Raw genomic sequence first — 20,076 nt, 5'->3', positions numbered from 1 at the left:
GGTGGTAGTCCAGCTCGATTTTCCAGCCCTGCCAGGAAGAAGCGACGCGATACCCCATCTGCTTTGAAAGCGAGCTGGAACGATGGAAGCAGCAGCCGTCTGTGGCAGCTCACCCTCTGCTCTTCTCTGAAAAAGGCTTCGTTTCTGTCACTTCAGCTTTAGAAATTCTCGCCCACCGCTGTTCCTTGCGTGTGCTACTCCCTCTCATTTCAAGATGGGCAACCCAGAACAGCAGCAGCCGCCAGAGATCGCAAGATGGTGGCAGAGGGATGGCTGTGTAAGATGGCGGCCGGGGAAGCTGTGCAGGCGCCTCCCGTCGCGCTCGGCTGCTGCCCCCTGCCCGCATCCGGGCGGACGGCAGCTCCGGGGCCGCCCCCCGGCAGGCCCGGCCCCTCGGGTCTGAGGTATCGGAGGAAGGGGTTTTATCTGCGAGTTCCGAGCTGTAGTTCCGTGGTGTAAATTAACCCTGCTTGCCGTGAACAGGAGGTGACTGTAGCGATCCCGTGCCTGATGATTTCTGCCGGATCATGGCGGTGTTTGTATCGGTGCGGTTGCTGCTTGGTGTCTATGTGGTTCTTGTAAATCCCAGCAGAGCCTTCGGTGATACTCTGTTCTAACTTTGTACAAAAAGAGAAAAATTAAAAACCGCATTTCCCCCAGCAAAAGTCTCCCGATTCTTTATGATGTGTTCTGTCTGCAGCGTGCCCTTAAATATTGCAAAATACTACGAAAGCAGGAGCTGACTGGGGAAGAGATGCTCCTTTTTCAGAAAGTTCAGTCTGGAAGTTGTTGCGCTGCATTTTGGTTTGTCACACAGCAGGGTTTGTAATACTGCCCTATCAGCATGAATGTCAATATTGTAATGAGTTTTCTGTTTTCTTTAATTGGATTTTAAATGAAAATTAAATGTTGGAGTGGCTGGGCAAAGGTATTTGAGTATTTTGGCCATCTAAAATAGCTTGGCTCTCTTTGTTTTGTTGCCAAATTTGCATTTAAATTATTATTCTGTATATTAACCCATTTGTATGGAAAAAACCCACATTTATTTGATGGTCTGCTCCCCTTTTACTGGATGGATGGGAAATGGAGTACGTACAGCATTGCTGTCATCCTTAAAGGAGCAATTCTCCCAACAGTCATGTGCCTGTGTAAGTTCCTCCCTGCTGCTCTGTTGCTGAACTTGTTCTTATTTTGCAAGAAAAATATTTACTATCATAGAGAGTATTTTCTATACAGTATTTTGTGCTGGCCTTTTCCATAACCTGGATGTCAGATTTTTGAACTGCCAACCATACAAGGGTGTAATACAGAACCATGTTGGAGAAACTGCTTATCTTTAATACAGCAGGATGGTCCCTGGACACTCCAGCTCCCAATATATACATTATTTTTGCTTGCTCTGAGGGTACCAGATCCTCCCTGGAGGACCTGTGCTGTTAATTCTCTTCATGTTGCCACCACGTTGGAGTCTGCAGTCTTGGCCCATGTGTTCAGTGCCTGTCCTGGGAAGGAACTGCACCTACTTCCATGTGCCCCTTTGGGATCACGCAGTTCACAGTGTCCCAAGCTTATTGTTGTAGCCTAGACATGGCTCAGGTTCACTGGCTGAGTATTTCAACGCTGTGACAGTGCAGTTAAAATGTAATCTCTTCTTTCTCTACCATCAGTCACTCGGCATCCGAAGAAGCCTCTGGCTCTGACTCAGCAAGCCAGTCTGAAAGCGAGCAGGGCAGCGAGCAGGGCAGCGAGTCAAACAGCAGCTCGGAGTCATCTGAAAGTCAGTCTGAATCTGAAAGTGAATCAACGGGTTCAAAATCCCAGCAGACCCCTCCTGAAACCAAAGAAAAACCAGCTTCTAAGAAGGAAAGAATAGCAGATGTTAAAAAGGTATTGCCCCTGCTGCTCTGTTAACTGCTGTGCCTCCCATGAAAGAATGGGCAGCAGGACCTTAATGAAGGTCGTCTTCAACTTCCCTGCTACTTTGCACATTGACCAAACAACCTCTGAGCTCAGGTGTTCCCAAGTCAACTCCTGACTGTTTGGTGTGTGAGCTCATGCCCTGCTGGTGTCATCCTTGTGAGCAGGAGCTTGCGAGTTTGATTGAACAGCCCTTTGGGCACCAGAGAGGTAGCAATGGGGCTTATAGTTGCAACTGAGGGGCAGGTGCCTGTCATCAACACTGAGACCCTGTCATTTCATCCTCTCACTGTATTTTTTCACTACTGTCTAGTGTCCTCCCTCAGAAGTAGTCAAGTTTCCTCATGGGAAATATAATCAGGAGAATGCTTGTCTAGGATTTGTGGCACTTTGGTTTGTTTCCATCGCAGTCTTCCCCTTTGAAAAAAATAAAGGAAAAAAAAAAAAAAAGATAAGGAAAAAAAGAGGGGAAAAAAAAAACCCTTAAGTTTCGTATTATGTCCAGAACAGTGGTTCCTTGTTGGTTATTTTCTCCAGTTTTCCAGCTGCCCCTTAGTAATATCTCGCTTAAATAACCCAGTTGCCCACTGCCTGTTGCTGCACAGGAGGAAAAGAGATTGTGGGTGTTGAAGCATGTGGTACCCCGCTGGTTAGCGAGTACCTGCCCCGTGCAGAAGCTGTGCCTTGGGTACCTGCTTTATCTGAGGGACAGAGGCACCCCAGTAACACAGGTGGGGTGGGGTGAGAAAGAGGAGCCCAAACCCCCATTTGGTATTGACACGAACTCAGTGAACTGCTGGAGGGGAAAAAAAATCAGGTTAGGTCAGTTATTTGTTTTCATTTGTTTGTTTGTGGTGTGCAACTACCCCATTGTTCTGAGCTGTGGTTTGCACTTTGCACATCTTGCTCATGAGAGTGAGTTTTATGGAAAAAGTTGCTATGTATGTAAAGACTGAGGATGACAGTGTTTGCAGCTTGCACTCCCCATTTACCTGCAAGGGAGGAGTGAAGGATTTTGTTACCAGCTTCTCCCTCCAGTGAATCTCTAGGCTGTTGGCTCAGGTTGTGGCTAAACCTTCTGTGCCTGTACTGACAAGGAAAGATGTGTTTATAAGCCACTTGTGGTAACATAATACCCAGATTTCTGTTTTCTTGTTGATAAGTGGGGAGTGAAGGAAGTTTTCCTCTTTGGCCTTCAAAGAGCATGTCCCTAACAAAAAACATGAAAATTATCATATGAGGGAGCACATCCATATGCATGGTGATAGTTAGCATGAATGAAACATGAAAAGGTCAGGGTACCCTCTAATAAGAAAGCCTCTCCCTTCCTTAATTTCTTTGTTGATGGGTGGTTTCCTTAGCTAAGTCTAACCTAGGCATGTTGATACCTGTTCCCCTTGAATAACCAATGCAATTAATTATATTGTTTATTTTATATTTCTGTCTAGCTACACCCATGAAGGTGAGATTAATTTGCATTAGGTGCTATTCAGATTTGTCATGGGAGTTGGTCCTTCATCCAAAACCGGTGCCATTTAAAAGATGAAAAGACAGGTTCTTCAGATGACTCGAGGAGTATTTCTTTCATGTGAATTTATCTCTGTACTCCTATGCCCAAGAGTATGTATGTATGTATGTACACCTTCACAATCTGCCTGTTGCAGTGTTATCCCATCACTCCTTTAACAGCAGCAGAAAAATAGCTGGGCTGCAGCCTTCTATTCATGCTCTCAATCCCATGTTGCTGCTGCATGTGGCAGTGGATTTTATTTCCTTTTCCTGGTAGTGGCTTCCAGTGATGTTTGAGGACTGGAGGGAGAGAGGAGCAGAAGGAAATGAGTAGCTTTAGAAAACTGGAAGAGGATAAGCTCTGCTGAGGGATTGAGGGGATTGGGGTAGGTGTCTGAAAGGTGTGTTGGTTTGTACCTGCCCTCTAAATCTTCTAGTGTCAGCAGCACAGCCCTGCATTCATGTCCATCAGGACATCAGTTCTTGTCTCCCCCTTCTGCCCATCCAGCAAGAACAAGTGCATGCTGTTCAACTCAGTGTATTCAACTCTTTCCAGCAAATAGAGCACAACCATTTCCAGTAATGGGCTCTGCACATCCACATGTCCTGTACTGCCAAACCACATTTGTATCAGTGCATTCAGAAGAACCAGCAGTCCTGCCCCCTCACTAAGGGACATGGTGCCCTGGTACATGTGCTATCCAGACTGGGCCACAGAATTCCCTTTTGAAGTTGCTGCTGGTGATGTCTCATCATGTCAGGCAGTGAGTGGGGTTTTACCTCTGGAAAGGAGTTGTGTTGGAAACTGTTAGCAACAGGGGATTGTCACTTTGTGTTGGTACATTGTCACAGTATCCATATTACATACAGCCATTCATTCCGTGTACAAGGTGCTGCCTCCTTACCTTCAGCACCACTGCTGGCAGAGGCTGGATGTCTGAACACTTAGTCCTTCAGCCAGAATGACCTGAAGAGTTATTTATACCCTGGCAGAAAGATGGACCACTATAAAGATAATGCTGAGATAAAACATACCACTTCAGAGCATTACCAAATACCCCAAAATAATTATTTTTCAGCCAGTTTGTTAAAGTGTCCATCTACTGGTTGCCACTTTGCTAATGATTTTGTGTTGTTTTTTTGTTTTGTTTTTTTTTTAAAAAACCCACACTCACTATCAAACTTCTCTAAAATGTCAGAAATAATTGGGGTGAAGCAGGCCGCCTGATGGTCTGTTTATTTTGCAGATGTGGGAAGAATATCCTGATGTTTATGGGGTTAGGAGATCAAACCGGAGCAGACAAGAGCCATCGCGATTTAATATAAAAGATGAGGTAAGAAAATGAGAAGAAAAAAAAAAAGAATTGAGGGATTACTGAACATATAAAACCAGCCCAACGTGAGGAGCAGAGGCAGGTCTCATCTGCATTGCCTTGTTAACAGAGACCACTCTCTTGGTTTGTGGATGTTGGTGCTCACAGTTCAGGTCCCAGCTCTGCAGTTGGATTTAGTTGGCTTGAGACCTCTGGAGTCATCAGGACACTGTGGGAGCTGAGAGCTGCATGCACTGATCTGATTGCTGGAATGGGGCATGATGCAAGTCATGTTCTGCTATAGAAACGTCCTGGAGAGAATGAGTCTATGTCAAAAAAGCAAAGCCAAAAGAAGACACGGCACAAATCCAACCAGAAATAAAGGAAGCTTCCCAGAGCACCTCAAAAAATGGAACAGGCATTGTTGTCTATCCTGGAATGGATCATGCTGATAAATGCATTTGTGTGTGTTCAGCTTTATAAACAATTACTTTTCTTTAGTTGCATATCAGGAAATACTATGCTTCAGCTGGAGGTGACGGAGGTCAGAACCTGGCAGTTGAACTTTCTAGTTCTTCCTTTTCTAGAACATTGTTTTTTTTCTGAAGATGCAGGAATTAGCTGCCACCTTTATTTGCATGTAACAGGCTTTTTCACAGAGCTTTTCATCTGCATGTCTTCGTGATGGCTGAGTAGCTGTAACAGAGGGGAAAGAAAACCACAGAGACATTTAAACCAACAGTAAAGCTTGTGGCTTAAGGCTAGGTACAAAACTATACAGCTGGGAATTTAAAGAGAATTTCTCAAGTTTTCAACAGCCCCACAGCCCAGCAGTGCTCTCTGACAGTCAGGTTGTTTGTGCTTCACTGCTAGAATGTACAGTCGGATGCTTCAGCTCCTTGTTCTAGTGCGTTACTGAGCCGTGTGACACCCTCAGTGCCACCGCTTGTCCCCTCCTCCAGCCTCCTGTGCTGAATGTGCCACGTAGCAGCAGGTTAGGAAGGGGCTTGGGCCATGTCATTGACTTGGCTTCTGTTTTCCTTTTCAAGTTCTGCAAAGCCCAGGCTCCCTGGCCACCTCTCTGTGCGATGCCCTGGCATGCACTGTGCTGGCAATGTCACACCCACCACAGAGCTCCACTGCAGACCCCAGTGCCCTCTTAGGGGCTCAGGTAAGTCCTGACATTTTTTGTTTTACAATATTACGTGGTTTTGCAAATGTTATTTTCTTTTCAATATCTTTATTTCCTATTACTTAATGTACAACGAAGTTAAAGAAAAAAAAAACACATTTGAGATGTAAAAACTTTGCTATACCACAAAATATTGTAAAAAAAAAAAACAAACCACCAAACAACAAATCCTCCAAATGACCTCATTGCTACCTTTGTGAAACAGAAAGTCAAAATTAACGAAATTGGACCACCTCTTTCCCCTCTCTTTCCTTAAAGCAACACTGTGGGGTACCTTGCAACTGCAGCAGAGTCTGATGGAGGGTGTGACATTTCAGGAGCATGTGCTGGGGCCTCACAGAGCAGGAGGAGATGGAAAGTCTTGCTTTTGGAAGACCTAAACACCAAGAGAGAGGATATAGCATAGCTCGAGTCTGCATGGTGCTGAGCACTCCTTGCTGCTGCTGGAGCTGGCAAGGCACTTGACACCTCTGAAGATTGGTTTTTACCTCTACAGGGTTAATCCCAGTGACCTTCTTGCTGCTTGGCACTTGCAGCACTGTGTCTGGGAGCTTTTGATTGCTTTCCTTCCCTGATGCTTCTCTGTAGTGTTAGCAAACTTGCATTGCCCAGACAGCCTGGCAGGCAGAGCACAGACCACCCATGACACCTCCCCACACTCACCCTGCCCAGGGGAGGAGGTTTTGATTTTGGGGCACTGTTCACACTATGTCTTCTGGGACCAGCTGTTGTGTCAGGGTTATTTCTGTGTTAAGAGATGGTTGCCCTCTGGGAACTTCCCAGAGACCACTGAGGACCTTGTGTAGGTCTCAGAGCTGCAATCAGAGAGGGTGATAACTTGGCACCAATACTGGGTGGAAAGATAGGAAGTGAAAGTGGAGTTTTGCATAGGGGTACAGAGCTGCTCAAAGAAGTAGAGCAGTCTCCAACAATACGAGTATGTGTGAGGTTTTTTAGTAAAAACAGTACTTGCTTGTGTATTTTCATTATAGTTAATAAATGAGATTAAGGTTCCAGCTGGGGGAAGTGAGACTTGCAGAGCCAGGTGCCTTTCAGAGTATGCTCAGGCAGTTGAGAAATAACTGTGCCCAGGACACAATCCTTTTGCTATAAAAAGGATGGCTAGTTGCTGATGGCCTGGTGCATCTTTTCTGTGAGAGAGAGGCTACCACAGATCTTCCCAAAATAGAGTTGGTTTTATTAATAAAAAGAAATTCCCATTTGCATTTTCATTTATGCTTTGACTCATGTCTTTGCTGAAAAGTTCAGATACTAGAAGCATCACCTCTAGCAAGGAGACAGAACTTTAGCAGATGGAGGAAATCCAACCTGGCAAGCTGAGATTCTCCAGCTTTTCTGGAGCTGTAGAGCTTGGCCTCTGTGTCATGGCTTAGCAGTTTGAGCAGACCAAAAAACTGATGACAGAATTACTCTCTATTTCCCCCCCTCCACCCTCCCAGAGGAAAATGGGGAATAAGGAGAGGCTTCAACTTGGTAATTGAAAAAATTTTGAAACAGATTTACTAGAACAGAGGCCAGTTCCTTGTCCACTGGAAGTAGTGGTGCAGGAATAAGTTGGACATGTATATAGTTTTTGGTAAGGAAATTGAGGAAGGCAATTTATCTTCCTCCTTGGCCACAGCAGCACTGGAGAGGGGCAGCCTGAGCCCAGGAGAGTTTTGGCAGTGCTGGTACACAGGCTCTGAGAGTGAGGAGTGTGCACTTGGGCTGGCAGAACCCTGGTGGGGAGTGGAAATGGATTTTGTCACCTTAGCTTGTGTCATTCAGGGAGGTGATGTTATTAAAATTGAAGTTGCATGTGGTTTCCCAACTGGTCTGTTCCTGATGAGGGTGGGTGGCAGGCAGGCTGGAGTGCAGATGGGACCTCAGGTGCATGCTCTGGAGCTAGTGTGCTCCCAGCTCTCTGGTTATCATCTGTGTTTCCTTAAACAAGGAATTTACCACCAATTGGAGCCTGTGGGTTACAGAGATAATAGGGTGTTACAAGCACGAGCTCTGTTTGTGCTGTTGAGTCCAGGGAAGAAGTACAAATCTCACCCTTCGGCTGATTTGAGCAAAATTCAGCGTAGAGTTTTGCAGCTGAGCCCCAAAATGTGGATTTATGTGGAATGAAGAGGTTGCTAAAATGAGAGAGAGAAAAAAAGGTTGTTTCTGTACTAAATGGTAGAAAGCAGCTTCCAGCTAGGGGCTGGAACCTATCACCCCAGGATCAGGATAAGAGGAGGAGCTTGTGAGAAGGAGGCAGAGGTTGGTGGTAGGCGAGGGAGTGGGAGGAGAGGCTGAGTCAGTGGTGGCTGTGGGGCTGCAGGAATGGCACTTCCAGGCACTCGGGTAGGGAGGATGTGGGAGCACAAGGCAGGCAGATGACTCAGGTTGGGAACTGGCTGTGTCAGAGGAGGTAGATCTGGGCTTGACATGCATCCAAAAAAGAGACAATGGTGTCTTTGTAAAATGTAACTGAAGGTGGCTGAATTGCAGTCACAAGTTAAAAGTTTTGAAGGCAGAAAGAAGTGAGGGAAAGACATCACTGAGAGATGAGCATCACTTGTGTAGAGACAGCAACAGAGAAGAGGAACAGTAGAGGCTTTAGGAAGGTGGACAGCAGAAACTTGAAAAAGATTTTGGCAAAAAAGTGGAGTTAGTTTCAAAGAGCCAAAGGTTGTATTTGGTTTTCTCCCAATCTAATCTCTGACGCAGAGCGGAAGAAAAATCCAGTTCTCTTGTGGTTTGCCAAAAGACAGCAAAAAACAAATGTCCATGGAGAGACAGCTCTTGAAAAACATGGCAAAACTGGAATTGCAAGGCAGCACTCACTCTTCAGGAGGTGAATAAGTGATTAAAAGAGAAATAGAAAATGGAGGACTTTTAAACGGAGCTATGACTCACTGAAATCTGTGGTATGCTTGGCTGATGTTGCAAGGGTAGGTAGGGCTCTCTGTGATTTTTGCCAGTCACTTGCTTCCTGAATTCTTGGTCTATGAGACAGGGATTTCATGCAGGGCTGTGCAACACATGGATGAGTACAGTTTGCAGTAAGATACAGTGCAAAAGGTCAGCATCTGTCACATGCACATCCAACACCAAACCACAGTGAAATTCAGCAAAGCTCTCCTTCTGCTGTAGTATCCAGTATTTCAGTGTATTTTAAAGGAAACACTGATGCAAGTCAGAAGGAAATTCTTGGTGAAAGGAAAGGTGGAAGAGGGAAACAAAGAATGCAGAAACAAAGCAGATGGGGAAGGGCATGGCTCTCCAAAGCTTCAACTTTTTCATCTTGCAGCTCACAATGTTCCACAAAATTCTTGTGTGAACAGCTCTTGGTTGTGAGCTTTGCTCAGTTGTATTTAGGAGCGTGATGGGAGTACCTGGAGATGGAGGTGCTCATGATGATGGACAGATGGTATCTAGAGCTGAAGTTGATTCCGAGGCAAAAAGCAGTATGAAGCAGAAGATTATCAATAAGTGTGTAGTGCAAGCAGTCTTGGAGACTACTTCTATAATTTTAATACTCCTTTAGAAATCTTACATTGTTTTTTCAGTCATCTCCCTGTTGACTTGTGTTTTGGGGGGCAAGTGTACAATGTGAAGTCATCTTTGGGTAAGGTGTGTGGTAATGTGTTTTTGTGGTTGACTATTTTTTTACAAAATGGGGTTGTTTACAGTCTGCCTCAAGGTTTCTTTTAGTTTTCTTGGTCTGTAGGAGTTAATCATAGAATCACATAATGGTTGGATTGGAAGGGACCTGAAAGATCATCAAGTTTCAACCACCCTGCATGGGCAGGGCCACCTCCCACTAGACCAGGTTGCTCCGAGCCACATCCAACCTGGCCTTCAACACTTCCAGGGAGGAGGCATCCACAACTGGCACACCCGTGCCAGTGTCTCACCACCTTCATAGTGAAGAATTTCTCCCTAATGTCTCATCTAAACCTAGCCTTTTCCAGTTTAAAGACATTACCCCTTGTTCTATAGCTATATGCCTTTGTAAAAGGTCTGCATTGAAAATGGTACAGCAGGTAGTTAGAATAAATACATTTAGCCAGATGCTGCACTGCTGGAGGCTGAAGGATTAGGAGGAAGGAAAGCAGCAGGATGTGGCTCTGACCCAGTCAGGTCCTCTGTGACTTTTGCTGTGGGAGAAAAACACAGGAAAGCAAGGACACTCCTGTGATGAGAATACTGTCTTTTTATAAGAATTTCCTTCCTCATAGGCAGTTTCACTAATGAAGGCAGAGATCATAATGTATTTGTGTGGCTGAGAAGGCTTCTGCAGTTACAGAAACTGAGCCTGAACACCCCCAAATCCTGCAGGATTCCTGCTGGGAAGGGGGTACGCATTCCAGTGGGTTCAGCCACTGCACTTGGAGTTAGCAGCCTTGTAAAGCAGCTACACCTTAGCACTGTGGCAGGTCCTGAAAACACTGCCTGGTTCTTGAGCATCAGGCAGGAGCAATGCCTACAGAGGTGAGGTGATGGAAGGAGAGCAGCAGCTGAGCCACTTTCTCTCTCTCTGGGACAGGTTTTGCCTCTAGTGCCAGAGTGTGCATGGTTTGATGAGTCAGATTCACCCTGTGGCTTTGTAATCTACGGGGTGTTGTAGATATGCCAGGTGGTGGAAGTTAGTGCTGAGGGGTAGGTGGGTGACAGCTCAGGGAGTCCAGGACTAATGCTGTAGTAGGGCTCTCCAGCCTTTCTGCACAGTTTTGTTCTTCGCACAGACAGCATTGACCCTGCAGCCAGGGTACCACAGAGGGGACAGTGCTGGCTGCTCTTCTGCAGCCCCTTTGCACCAGAGCATCCTCCCAACACTGCAGTGGAAGAGCAGTCAGGTTGTGTCCAAGCTCAGCCCATGTGCTTGTGTTGCAGTTGCAGCCTTGAGGGAGAGAGTCCAGAGTGAAGTCTACAACCTGATTTTCTTTCTTTTCAATTAAAGGCAAGTAGTGAATCTGAAAATGAGAGCCCCAAAAGAAGAGGCCAGAAGCAAGTGAAAAGAACGTAAGTTTCCAAGGAAAGAATTTTGAATGGTGGTACTTTGTCTTGTTTTGTTTTTCAGAATAATAGTGTTGGATTGTTTGGGAGGCATTGCCAACATGGAGAGCTTGTGAAACAAATTAATATTTCCAGGCTGACTAAAACTTAAGTATGAATATAAATCTACAGATGGATGCCATTTCCCAACTTTCCTTTTGTTTATGTTTTCTCACTTGGCCTGTAGCAGAATCTGAACCAGTCAGGTTCACTTTCTGTTGCCAGTCTTTTACTTTTCTACCAGGATACTTATTCTCCTTCAGAGAAAGTTTTAATCTTTGCTCCTCCTACCTTTATGATTGAGAATAAAATGCCAAGTTATTAGCCTCTTTTATAGCCCTCTGCTAAAACAAAAAAAACTTCCATAAGGGAGATTTTTCATCACCACAACTGAGTTCACTTACATTCATATTTCACTTCCCTTTTAATCTAATAAGTACCTTCTAGTTTTTCCAAACACTGAAGTAAACTGAAGGGAAATACAAGTTGCCTGATGCAGAATGCTTACCAGCTTCCTTTCTCCTGTTTCTTGTCTTTTTAATTTTTCTTTTAAGTGTACACATCAGTGCAGGAGGGAAGGTAATAAAGCACAGAGAGGACTGTGGTAGTATGGACCTCCTGTGGGCAGGAAGGATAATCCCTGTGGACTCCCCGCATCCCCTTAGAGACAGAGGGCGCTCCTTCAAAGGGCTTTCCAGAGCTGCAGCTTTGCTCTGAATTCCTTCCACTAATGGTCTGGTGTGATTTGGCTTCACACTTGGAAACTTGTAGTAGCCTGAATTTAGGTGGCAAGAGACTTCTTGCTGCATTTTCTGTGCTAAAAGGAGATCATGTAACTGTGCATGTTGTTACTTATACTCCGTAAATGGAAATGAGCAATTTTAAGATTTTTCCATTTAGTTTCAGAAAATACAGAAGTGGAAATGAAAAATAAATAATTTGAAGCACTTGCCCACCCAGTTGTAAGAAGTGCAGCTCTGCCACAAGCACTGTTGTAGTGTGTGTTAAGGGCCACCCCCACTCAAGATATTGCTGCCACTGGGTGTACTGCAACCCAGGTGACTGAGGCTCTAAAAGCAGAGAATCACACCATAAAATCCCCCAGGCGTTGCACTGGCCAACCCAGAGTGCAGTTTTGAACAACTTGTAATCATGGTCTGCTAGTATTAACCTAGATGGCTTAGCCAAGTTCTGGTATTGAAATATGATTGCCCTTCATGATCTCTATTTCTGACCATAGAAATAAATGGAAGAGAGAGGTCTCTGGTGAAGAAGAGGATGAAGATGGAGGCAACCAAGGCAGCAGTGGAGAGAGTGAGCCTGAACTTAAGAAAATTAAAACAAGAAGACCTGCCCAAAGGAGGTAAGGAGTGGGTGGTTCAGTCTGTCTGGTTTTTTTTGCATATGTCATCTTTGGACATGCTGGGATGGAGATGTACTCTTTGTTTATTGCTAAAGAATGTGGGTTTTTTCTGCAATATTCCCTTTGTTTACGACCTAGTAAGCCCAGAACCTAGTAAACCTAGGACCTAATGACTCTCATCTACTCATTGCATGCTCCAGTGAGTGATGCAGGGGTTTCCATGGTAGTTAGAGCAGACTAAACCCCTAGGAGTCAAATAACGGAGATTGATGCTTTCTTGAAAACTTATTATAAGTGGATGCTTACATAAAACACACTGTATTATAGCTTTCTACTCTTATTTTAGAAAAGGGACCAAACCCAGTGTTAAAAAGGCTCACAAAGGCCAGCGTGGCCAGAAGAAAAAGAAACCAGACTCATCTGAAGATGATGATGATGATGAAGATGATGAGGCCCCCAAGAGACAAACTCGACGAAGAGCAGCCAAAAATGTCAGGTATCCAGAAGTGTGGAATTATTTGATGAGAGCTGCCTGGATAGGAAGGGGAAGGCACTCCAAATTCCCTGTCCTAGGCACTGGCTCCCGGTGTGACCCTGCAGATACCCATCTCTTGGCTGAGATTTGGTTCTTTTGACAGCTTCATACTGTGTATGTGTGACTTCACTTCACCTGCTTTGCCATCTGTAAAGAATCAGTTCCTTTTAAGAGAACTGTGAGCAGGTCTTCATGTTTCTAAAAGACTCTCAGATGAGATTGAGAATTACAAATAATAGATTAAGATGAGTAAAATGAGCTGTGCTAGACTAGACTAATGGTCTGAGAGTGGCTAATAGGTAATGCCTTGGGACAGGGCATTGGGACATGGTAGAGGTAAAGCATTATCCATTCCTCAATATACCCTCTTACCTTTTGGCAGTCCTAATAATGTACTTGCAAAGACCACAAAGAATATTTTTGGTGGTTAAATATTCATCAAGGAAGAGAAGTGTAGGTCCTAGGGCTGTGCAGGCACTCATGCAGCCTTTTGATGCTCTGCAACCTCTGTTATTAAACATAAAATAATCTTCCATCAGAGAGAGAGGAGAATTTCTCTGCTGATGGCTTTGCTTCTACTGCAGGGATTGTTCCACTTCCTTATGAAGCATCTGGTCTTGGCCACGGTCAGAAAAACTATGTGGACAAGACAGAGTATTAGTCTGCTAAAGTATAGCTGAGTCTCCTGGGGAAAAGTACTGAATGCCTAACTTAGGAATTGCATGTGCTTAACATGCACTGAACCCCAGGGTAAATGCTGATTTGTTGCTCCAGTCCATGCCATTCTGTGTGTTTCTGGACTGGGAAGAGTCAAGTGCTTTTTATCAGTTTGCTTTTGGTCTCGTTCAGTTATAAAGAAGATGATGATTTTGAGACGGATTCTGATGACCTGATAGAGATGACTGGGGAAGGAGCTGATGAACAGCAAGACAACAGTGAAACTATTGAGAAAGTCTTGGACATCAGACTTGGAAAAAAAGGAGGTGGGTAGTTCGAGAAAAAGCCACCTCCTTTTTCTTTCTGCTGTCAATCATGTGCACTCACAGTTTCTCTTGAGCTGGTGCAGTGCTTTTGCAACTTCAAAGTGGAGACAAGGGTTGCTTCAGCACTCTTCACCCTTGCCTCTATGCCTCTTAATTAAGAATAATAGCAGCTTTTGTAAAATCTAGAATTGAAAAGCCTAAAATATCAAGTTTATGCACTTAGCAGCTTTCATTTAGCATGCACACATTTTGAAGATGCAGTCATTGTTCTCCAATTCTTGCTGTTCTTTGAAATATAAAATAGATCTTCCTGTAGAGTGCATTTTCATAGCTCCATTGACAAAGCCATAATGAAAATAAAGCCAAAGTTTTGTTCTCATAGCTTTACAAAAATGTTTTTGTAAAATGGAACAGTCATGAACATTTTCAAGAGGCCTTTGAATTATACTTACAGAAAAGACATTTATGACAGAGTTTTAAAAGATTCTTCTGTATGAAAAACTTCTGTGTGCCTGTTTTAATACGGTTGTAGAATCTGTAGGGTATTTTTTGTGCTGCCACGAAAGACGTATTAGAAAAATAACTTTCTGCTGTAATGCAGTTCATGTCCAGTGCTTGATAGATAACAAAGGTACCAACTGCAGCCTGATTTCTTTTGCAGCCACTGGTGCTTCCACCACAGTGTATGCAACTGAAGCCAATGGCAACCCAAGTGCTGACTTTGATCCTGAAAAGGATGAAGGGGAAGTTCAGTACCTGATCAAATGGAAAGGCTGGTCATATATCCATAGCACATGGGAGAGTGAAGAGTCCCTGCAGCAGCAGAAAGTGAAGGGCATGAAAAAGCTAGAGAACTTCAAGAAAAAAGAGGAGGAGATCAAGCAATGGTATGCTTTCCTTTAACCAGCGATTTGGCCTTGGGCAAATCTTTTCTTAGCCAGAGGTTTGCAGAGTCATGACAGGAAACATTTGATTTTTTTCTTGCAAAGCATGTTTCATCCAAAGCAACTGTTTTCACTGCACAACACTCACTTCTCTCTTTGCCTACTGATGAACATCCTTTCTCACAGAGATGATGTCTGTGGCCATGGTGTTGAAAGAGTGAGGAAGAGGCCTGGAATCCAGTATTGTCAGTACCCAGGCCTAAGAATTGGGGTAGCTGACAACAAATACATGGTACATAGATGCACTTAGCCCAGGAGACATTGTAAGGACTTGCAGATCTATAAACTCCTACAAATTATCGACTTGTCTGTATGCAAGTTTTGGCATCAGTATATATCCAGTCTCCCCAGGAACACTCAGAGGAGCTATGGTGTGGTTCCAAAGTGATAAAGATGGAGTAGCAGCTTCCATCTCTATTTCATTGTCTTTTGAAGACTGATTTTTGCAGCAGAGTAAGGCATCATTTAGCAGGGAGTCAGTATGAACGTATGACATTTGCTTCTCAGTAACAATTTATAATTATAGGAAGCTTTAAGAAACATGTCATATAAGTAGTAGTTTGCTTCAGTGGCTTGTTTGAATGACAGAAACATACAGGAAAGTAGAATTTCTGTATGTGGTCTCCATAAGCATTATGACAGAAGTCTTTGGTTTTTTTCACATCTAGGCTGGGCAAGGTATCACCTGAAGATGTGGAATATTTCAACTGCCAACAAGAACTAGCTTCAGAGCTGAACAAACAGTATCAAATAGTGGAGAGAGTAATTGGTAAGTGAATCCAACACTTGTTTAAAAGGGTGAAGTAAGAAGTGGGAACTTCAATGCCAGCAGAATGAATGTACAGCTCTTCTAGTTCCCTGTCTCCACTATCTCTGGAGACAAAAACCTGTTGTTAAGTGTACTTTAGTGTGTGGAATTCAGGAATTTGTAGAGTAGAAATCCAGGTTTACAGAGCTGTATTTACAAGCAATTCAAATCAATGCTCTCCTTGTCTGGAGTATGGGATGCCAGACTATTTTCCAAGGAGATGCTGAAGTTGCTGATGCTGAAGTTCTTTGAGTTTAGTCCTTTATATGGAAGGTGTTTCCATCTAAAGCAGCAGCACAGGCCTGGCTTTTGTGAGGACCACTTTCTGGGTCATGGTTGAGAACGTGGGTAGGCTGCAAGGCACCTCAGGGGTTAGATTTCTTGATTACTTATTAAAAATAAAAGTGACTTAGTGAGCATTTCAATAATACCACAGTCATGTCAGAGGTGCCAGCATCCAGTTGCTTTGGGAACAGTCTTGGAGAGCTGTTTAACCTATTTCCAATACAATTCCTACAAAATCTCCTGGGGTGTGTGGCAGTGACAGTTTGCCTGTCCTGCTCCCTCTGCTGGCTGCCTGCGTTCTAAACCCTTCTGTCTCCAAACACAGCTGTGAAGACCAGCAAGTCCATGCCAGGACATTCAGATTTTCCAGGTAAAAGAACATTTTTTTTGGTCCCTCTAAAATTTCCCCACTAGAGCTGAGCTGTGTTTTGTGGTTGTACATGGGTGGCTCAAGACTGCTCCTGTGAACCACGCTTGTGGTTCAGCCACAGAACAATGCTTGCTAAGTTTTGGCCTTTTTTTTGCATATTTTGCAGCAAACAGTCGCAAAACACCCTCGAATGACCCCGAATATTTGTGTAAGTGGATGGGGCTGCCCTATGCTGAGTGCAGCTGGGAAGATGAGGCTCTGATAAGCAAGAAGTTTCAGCACTGCATTGACAGCTTCAACAATCGAAACAACTCCAAAACAATTCCCACCAGGGACTGCAAGGTTTGTTTGCTTCATTTCTCTCCTGTTGCTAGGTTTCTCCAGGCTGGATGGTGATGCAAACAGTGGAAATGTGAAGTTTGATCAGCATAAATGTCAGAGAGCATTTTCACATCCCACCACTGTTTGAGAGGTTGGTTGTTGTTCCGGTATTAGTACTTAAGGAAGGGATGTGAACCTCCTTTTGGTTTCATTTACTCTGTGCACATTAAATCCCTGTGGGAATGGGAGGCTTTATCCTTGCAAAGTGCTTCCTTCTCAGAAGGAACTACTGTAGAAATGTGAAGTTTTAGCATGAGTTGGATGAAAAAACAGCACACCTGCGAAAAGAGAGAACCCGAAAGAGGCAGTTTTATAGTGGAGGAGAGGGACAGAGATAATGGGAGGAAAAATAAAAGGACAAAAAAGAAAGTGAAGCTTGTTCCATCTAATGTACATCATGTACAGCTTACTGCATTCTTGGAGAGGACCTCCCAGCCCTGGTCCTCAGAGCAGAGGAGAGCAGGCAAAGCATAGTGCTTGCTGAGTGGTTTTCTGAACTAGAGACAAAAGCATTGGCTAGGAAAATGTGGACAAATTTTAACCAATGAACAAATAAGCCTAAGTTGCTGCATTTTCAACCTTACTTTTTGTCTTTCTTCAGTGAGCTTACAGCATTCTCTGTTCCAGGTATTGAAGCAGAGACCAAGGTTTGTTGCTTTGAAGAAACAGCCTTCCTACATTGGCAGTGAGAACCTGGAGCTGAGAGATTACCAGCTGGAGGGGCTCAACTGGCTTGCTCACTCATGGTGCAAGTATGTACAGATATACTCATTTTGTCTCCTGGTTTTTATCCTGGTAGGATCTCTGTTCCTCTTCTTTTTAACTGAGGTCTTTACCCATCCTGCTTCTGGAGCTTGAAGCATTTTGAATGTTATCACACCCAGCTGTATTGCAGACACTCCAAGCAGGAGCTATCTAGAGCATGAACTTAAGAAATATTGTGAGAAAGCAAAAAGTATTTTCCCTGTCTGAGCCTGTTCACATGCTGGACTTGGCTCTTCTGTGAGCCTGCTACATATCAACTCTAATTTTCCATTGCCTTAACAGAAAAGAAAAGGTTTCTGGCTCAGCATGCTTCCACACTTGTTGAAATCTTCAAAAAATGTACTTCTAAAATTAAGCCACTGACTCCTCTCTCTCTTTGCTTTTGTCCTTGCTTGCCTGTTTGGGGTGATAATAGTCTTTTCCTTTATCTTAGTTATGGTGCCATGTACAGTCTGGATGTCCCTGGGATCCATTTGCAAGTGATGTTAACAATAAGATAAATGTTTATGCACTGCCCCCTTTCTGTCCCTGCTGTGGACTGCTGTTCTTGTGAGCACACAGTGCATGAGGAGTGGTGGAAGCACACACTCAGACATGATTCATGTTTGTTCTCTTCTTTCTTAGGAACAACAGTGTGATTCTGGCTGATGAAATGGGCCTGGGCAAGACAATTCAGACAATATCGTTCCTGTCATACCTCTTCCATCAGCACCAGCTATATGGCCCTTTCCTGGTGGTGGTGCCCTTGTCCACTCTCACCTCGTGGCAAAGGGAGTTTGATGTATGGGCACCTGAGATAAATGTGGTGGTTTACATTGGAGACCTCATGAGCAGGAACATGGTGTGTAACCAGGCAGCAAGGGGGATGGGGTTGGCTTGAAATGCTGGGAGCAAAGCAGCAGCTCCTGTGTAGTGTGTGACACATATTCTGCTGGAGAAGCTAATGGAAGCACTGCAGGAAGCTAGAGTTAGTTGAACTGAGCACTGGGGTGGAGCTCACTGCTGCAGGGACTATTCTACCTTATTTCCCCTCTTAGAGTAAGCACAAGAGTCCTGGCTTCTCTCAGGGGGTCTGGAAACCAGGACTGTAGGCAGCAGGTGGCACCGAGGGGATCACCGTGGACACTTTCTTAGGGGGGAATGCCTCAGTTTTTAGTAATGGAGGTGTGGTGGTGGCGAGTGCCGCCTTCACCTCAGTTTTCATCATTTCCAATAGGCCGCATACGACTCGCCAGGTGTTATCGGCGCCGATGATGTCGCCGTTAATTTCTTTAGAATTGAGGTCTGCCAGTAGGTCGTAGACCTCTTCCCACAAGTCTCGGGCTTTGGCTGGACCCGGGGAGCCAGGGAGCTCCTGGCTCTCCGCTTGTGCCGCGATTTTCTCAGTGGTGGCAGCTTCAGTGGGTTTACTGGTAGTAAGACCCATCTCTTGGCAAAAAGGCTTGGTAAGTGTGAATAAGAGAAAGAAGGGGTCTCTCTTACCCTACTTTCCCGAGTTCCAGGAGAAGGATGAGAAGTTCGCTCGGAGAGGAGGGCTTAGGCGAGGGTCTATGCCCGCATTCTCCACCAGATGTTGCAGGAGAAGAACTTCGAAGTGATGGTAAGCTCAGAGTGAGGACAGGCTCGGTAGAGGACTGGCCAGCAACCAGCACGGCTGCGAACCTGCTTCAGAGTGAGCCCCTTGCCAGTCTCAAGCCCCACCTTTTATTGGCCCTTGATCATGCGCACTTGGGCCAGCCCTAACTGGGCACAGGTGGAGCTGAGCACCGGCTGAGCTCATTACTCGGCAGGTCCTGCCACCTGCTGCCTACACAGGACTGTACTGGGCTGAAACATGCTGCAGTAAGGACTAGTGCTTGCTTCCTGTGTTCTGAATTATTCAGATGATGAAGCACACAAATGTTGTGAGCCTGGTGGTGTCAGTAGTGAGATGATGTGTTCATTTGGCAGATGAGGGTCATGTCACAACATCAAGTTATTTGACTTTATTTTAGTACCTGTTGCAAGGGCAGTTAAACCACTTGTGCCCTAAAACAAGCTGCTCCTTGGGGACCCTGAGCTCATCAAATGACACCTTGAGCAACAGGGCTTTGAACAATAGGAGGCTTTGGCTATAGCCACACTGAAACAATTCTTGTTAACTCTTTAGTTTGCAGTAACATTGGTTGAAGTTAACATTTGTTTCCTCACACAGATACGTGAATATGAGTGGATCCACTCTCAGTCTAAAAGGCTGAAATTCAATGCACTTATCACAACCTATGAGATCCTCCTCAAGGATAAGGTGAGTAATGTTCCAGGGATGTTTTTAGTTAGACTTTCTCTTGCTTGCAGATGGGGAAGCCAGCCTCCAGCTACTGGGTTTCACCTCTTTCTTCTGTGGGGATAAAGAATGTATAGCTACTGTTTGCTTTTGCTTGCCAGTAATGCAGAGAGAGTATGAGACACCTGTTAGAATATGAACGTCTGTTAGAGTGTCTTCACTTCCATACTTCACAGTTGTGTTACTATTTTTACTTACAAAACACCAGGCAGGATAGTAGCTGGACATTACGTGGTTTAATTTAGGGTAGCTGAGAGGAGAGATCATTGGCCACGGTGCTAACTGATTTTTACACTTAGGAAAAATCTGTTGGGCTAATAAATGTTCATTAGCCCGCTC

The 20,076-nt window shown here is 44.6% G+C and overlaps 1 protein-coding gene across 13 annotated transcripts in view; it reads left to right on the top strand.

The window, feature by feature from the left end:
- CHD2 (chromodomain helicase DNA binding protein 2) overlaps positions 1 to 20,076 on the top strand; it is an 83,860-nt gene that overhangs the window by 40,096 nt on the left and 23,688 nt on the right. For 9 of the 13 annotated variants that reach the window (XR_011727956.1, XM_071754274.1, XM_071754273.1 and 6 more), the window contains 13 exons: positions 1,668 to 1,887; positions 4,674 to 4,760; positions 10,886 to 10,947; positions 12,221 to 12,343; positions 12,690 to 12,839; positions 13,728 to 13,861; positions 14,523 to 14,748; positions 15,474 to 15,574; positions 16,224 to 16,268; positions 16,435 to 16,610; positions 17,277 to 17,401; positions 18,039 to 18,255; positions 19,609 to 19,698. Coding sequence is in view for 12 of the 13 variants with exons in the window: in XM_071754274.1 (XP_071610375.1) it covers positions 1,668 to 1,887; positions 4,674 to 4,760; positions 10,886 to 10,947; positions 12,221 to 12,343; positions 12,690 to 12,839; positions 13,728 to 13,861; positions 14,523 to 14,748; positions 15,474 to 15,574; positions 16,224 to 16,268; positions 16,435 to 16,610; positions 17,277 to 17,401; positions 18,039 to 18,255; positions 19,609 to 19,698 (1,756 nt within the window). In the remaining variant the exon portion in view is untranslated. Of the gene's footprint in view, positions 1 to 1,667; positions 1,888 to 4,673; positions 4,761 to 5,788; positions 5,911 to 10,885; positions 10,948 to 12,220; positions 12,344 to 12,689; positions 12,840 to 13,727; positions 13,862 to 14,522; positions 14,749 to 15,473; positions 15,575 to 16,223; positions 16,269 to 16,434; positions 16,611 to 17,276; positions 17,402 to 18,038; positions 18,256 to 19,608; positions 19,699 to 20,076 lie in introns of all 13 variants that reach the window. The other 4 variants (XM_071754282.1, XM_071754281.1, XM_071754279.1 and 1 more) reach the window with 4 other exon arrangements.

Source organism: Heliangelus exortis, chromosome 11 (assembly GCF_036169615.1).
Source record: "Heliangelus exortis chromosome 11, bHelExo1.hap1, whole genome shotgun sequence".
NCBI lineage: Eukaryota > Metazoa > Chordata > Aves > Apodiformes > Trochilidae > Heliangelus > Heliangelus exortis.
The sequence above is the reverse complement of the archived record's forward strand: the minus strand, read 5'-3'. Positions and strand labels throughout refer to the sequence as shown.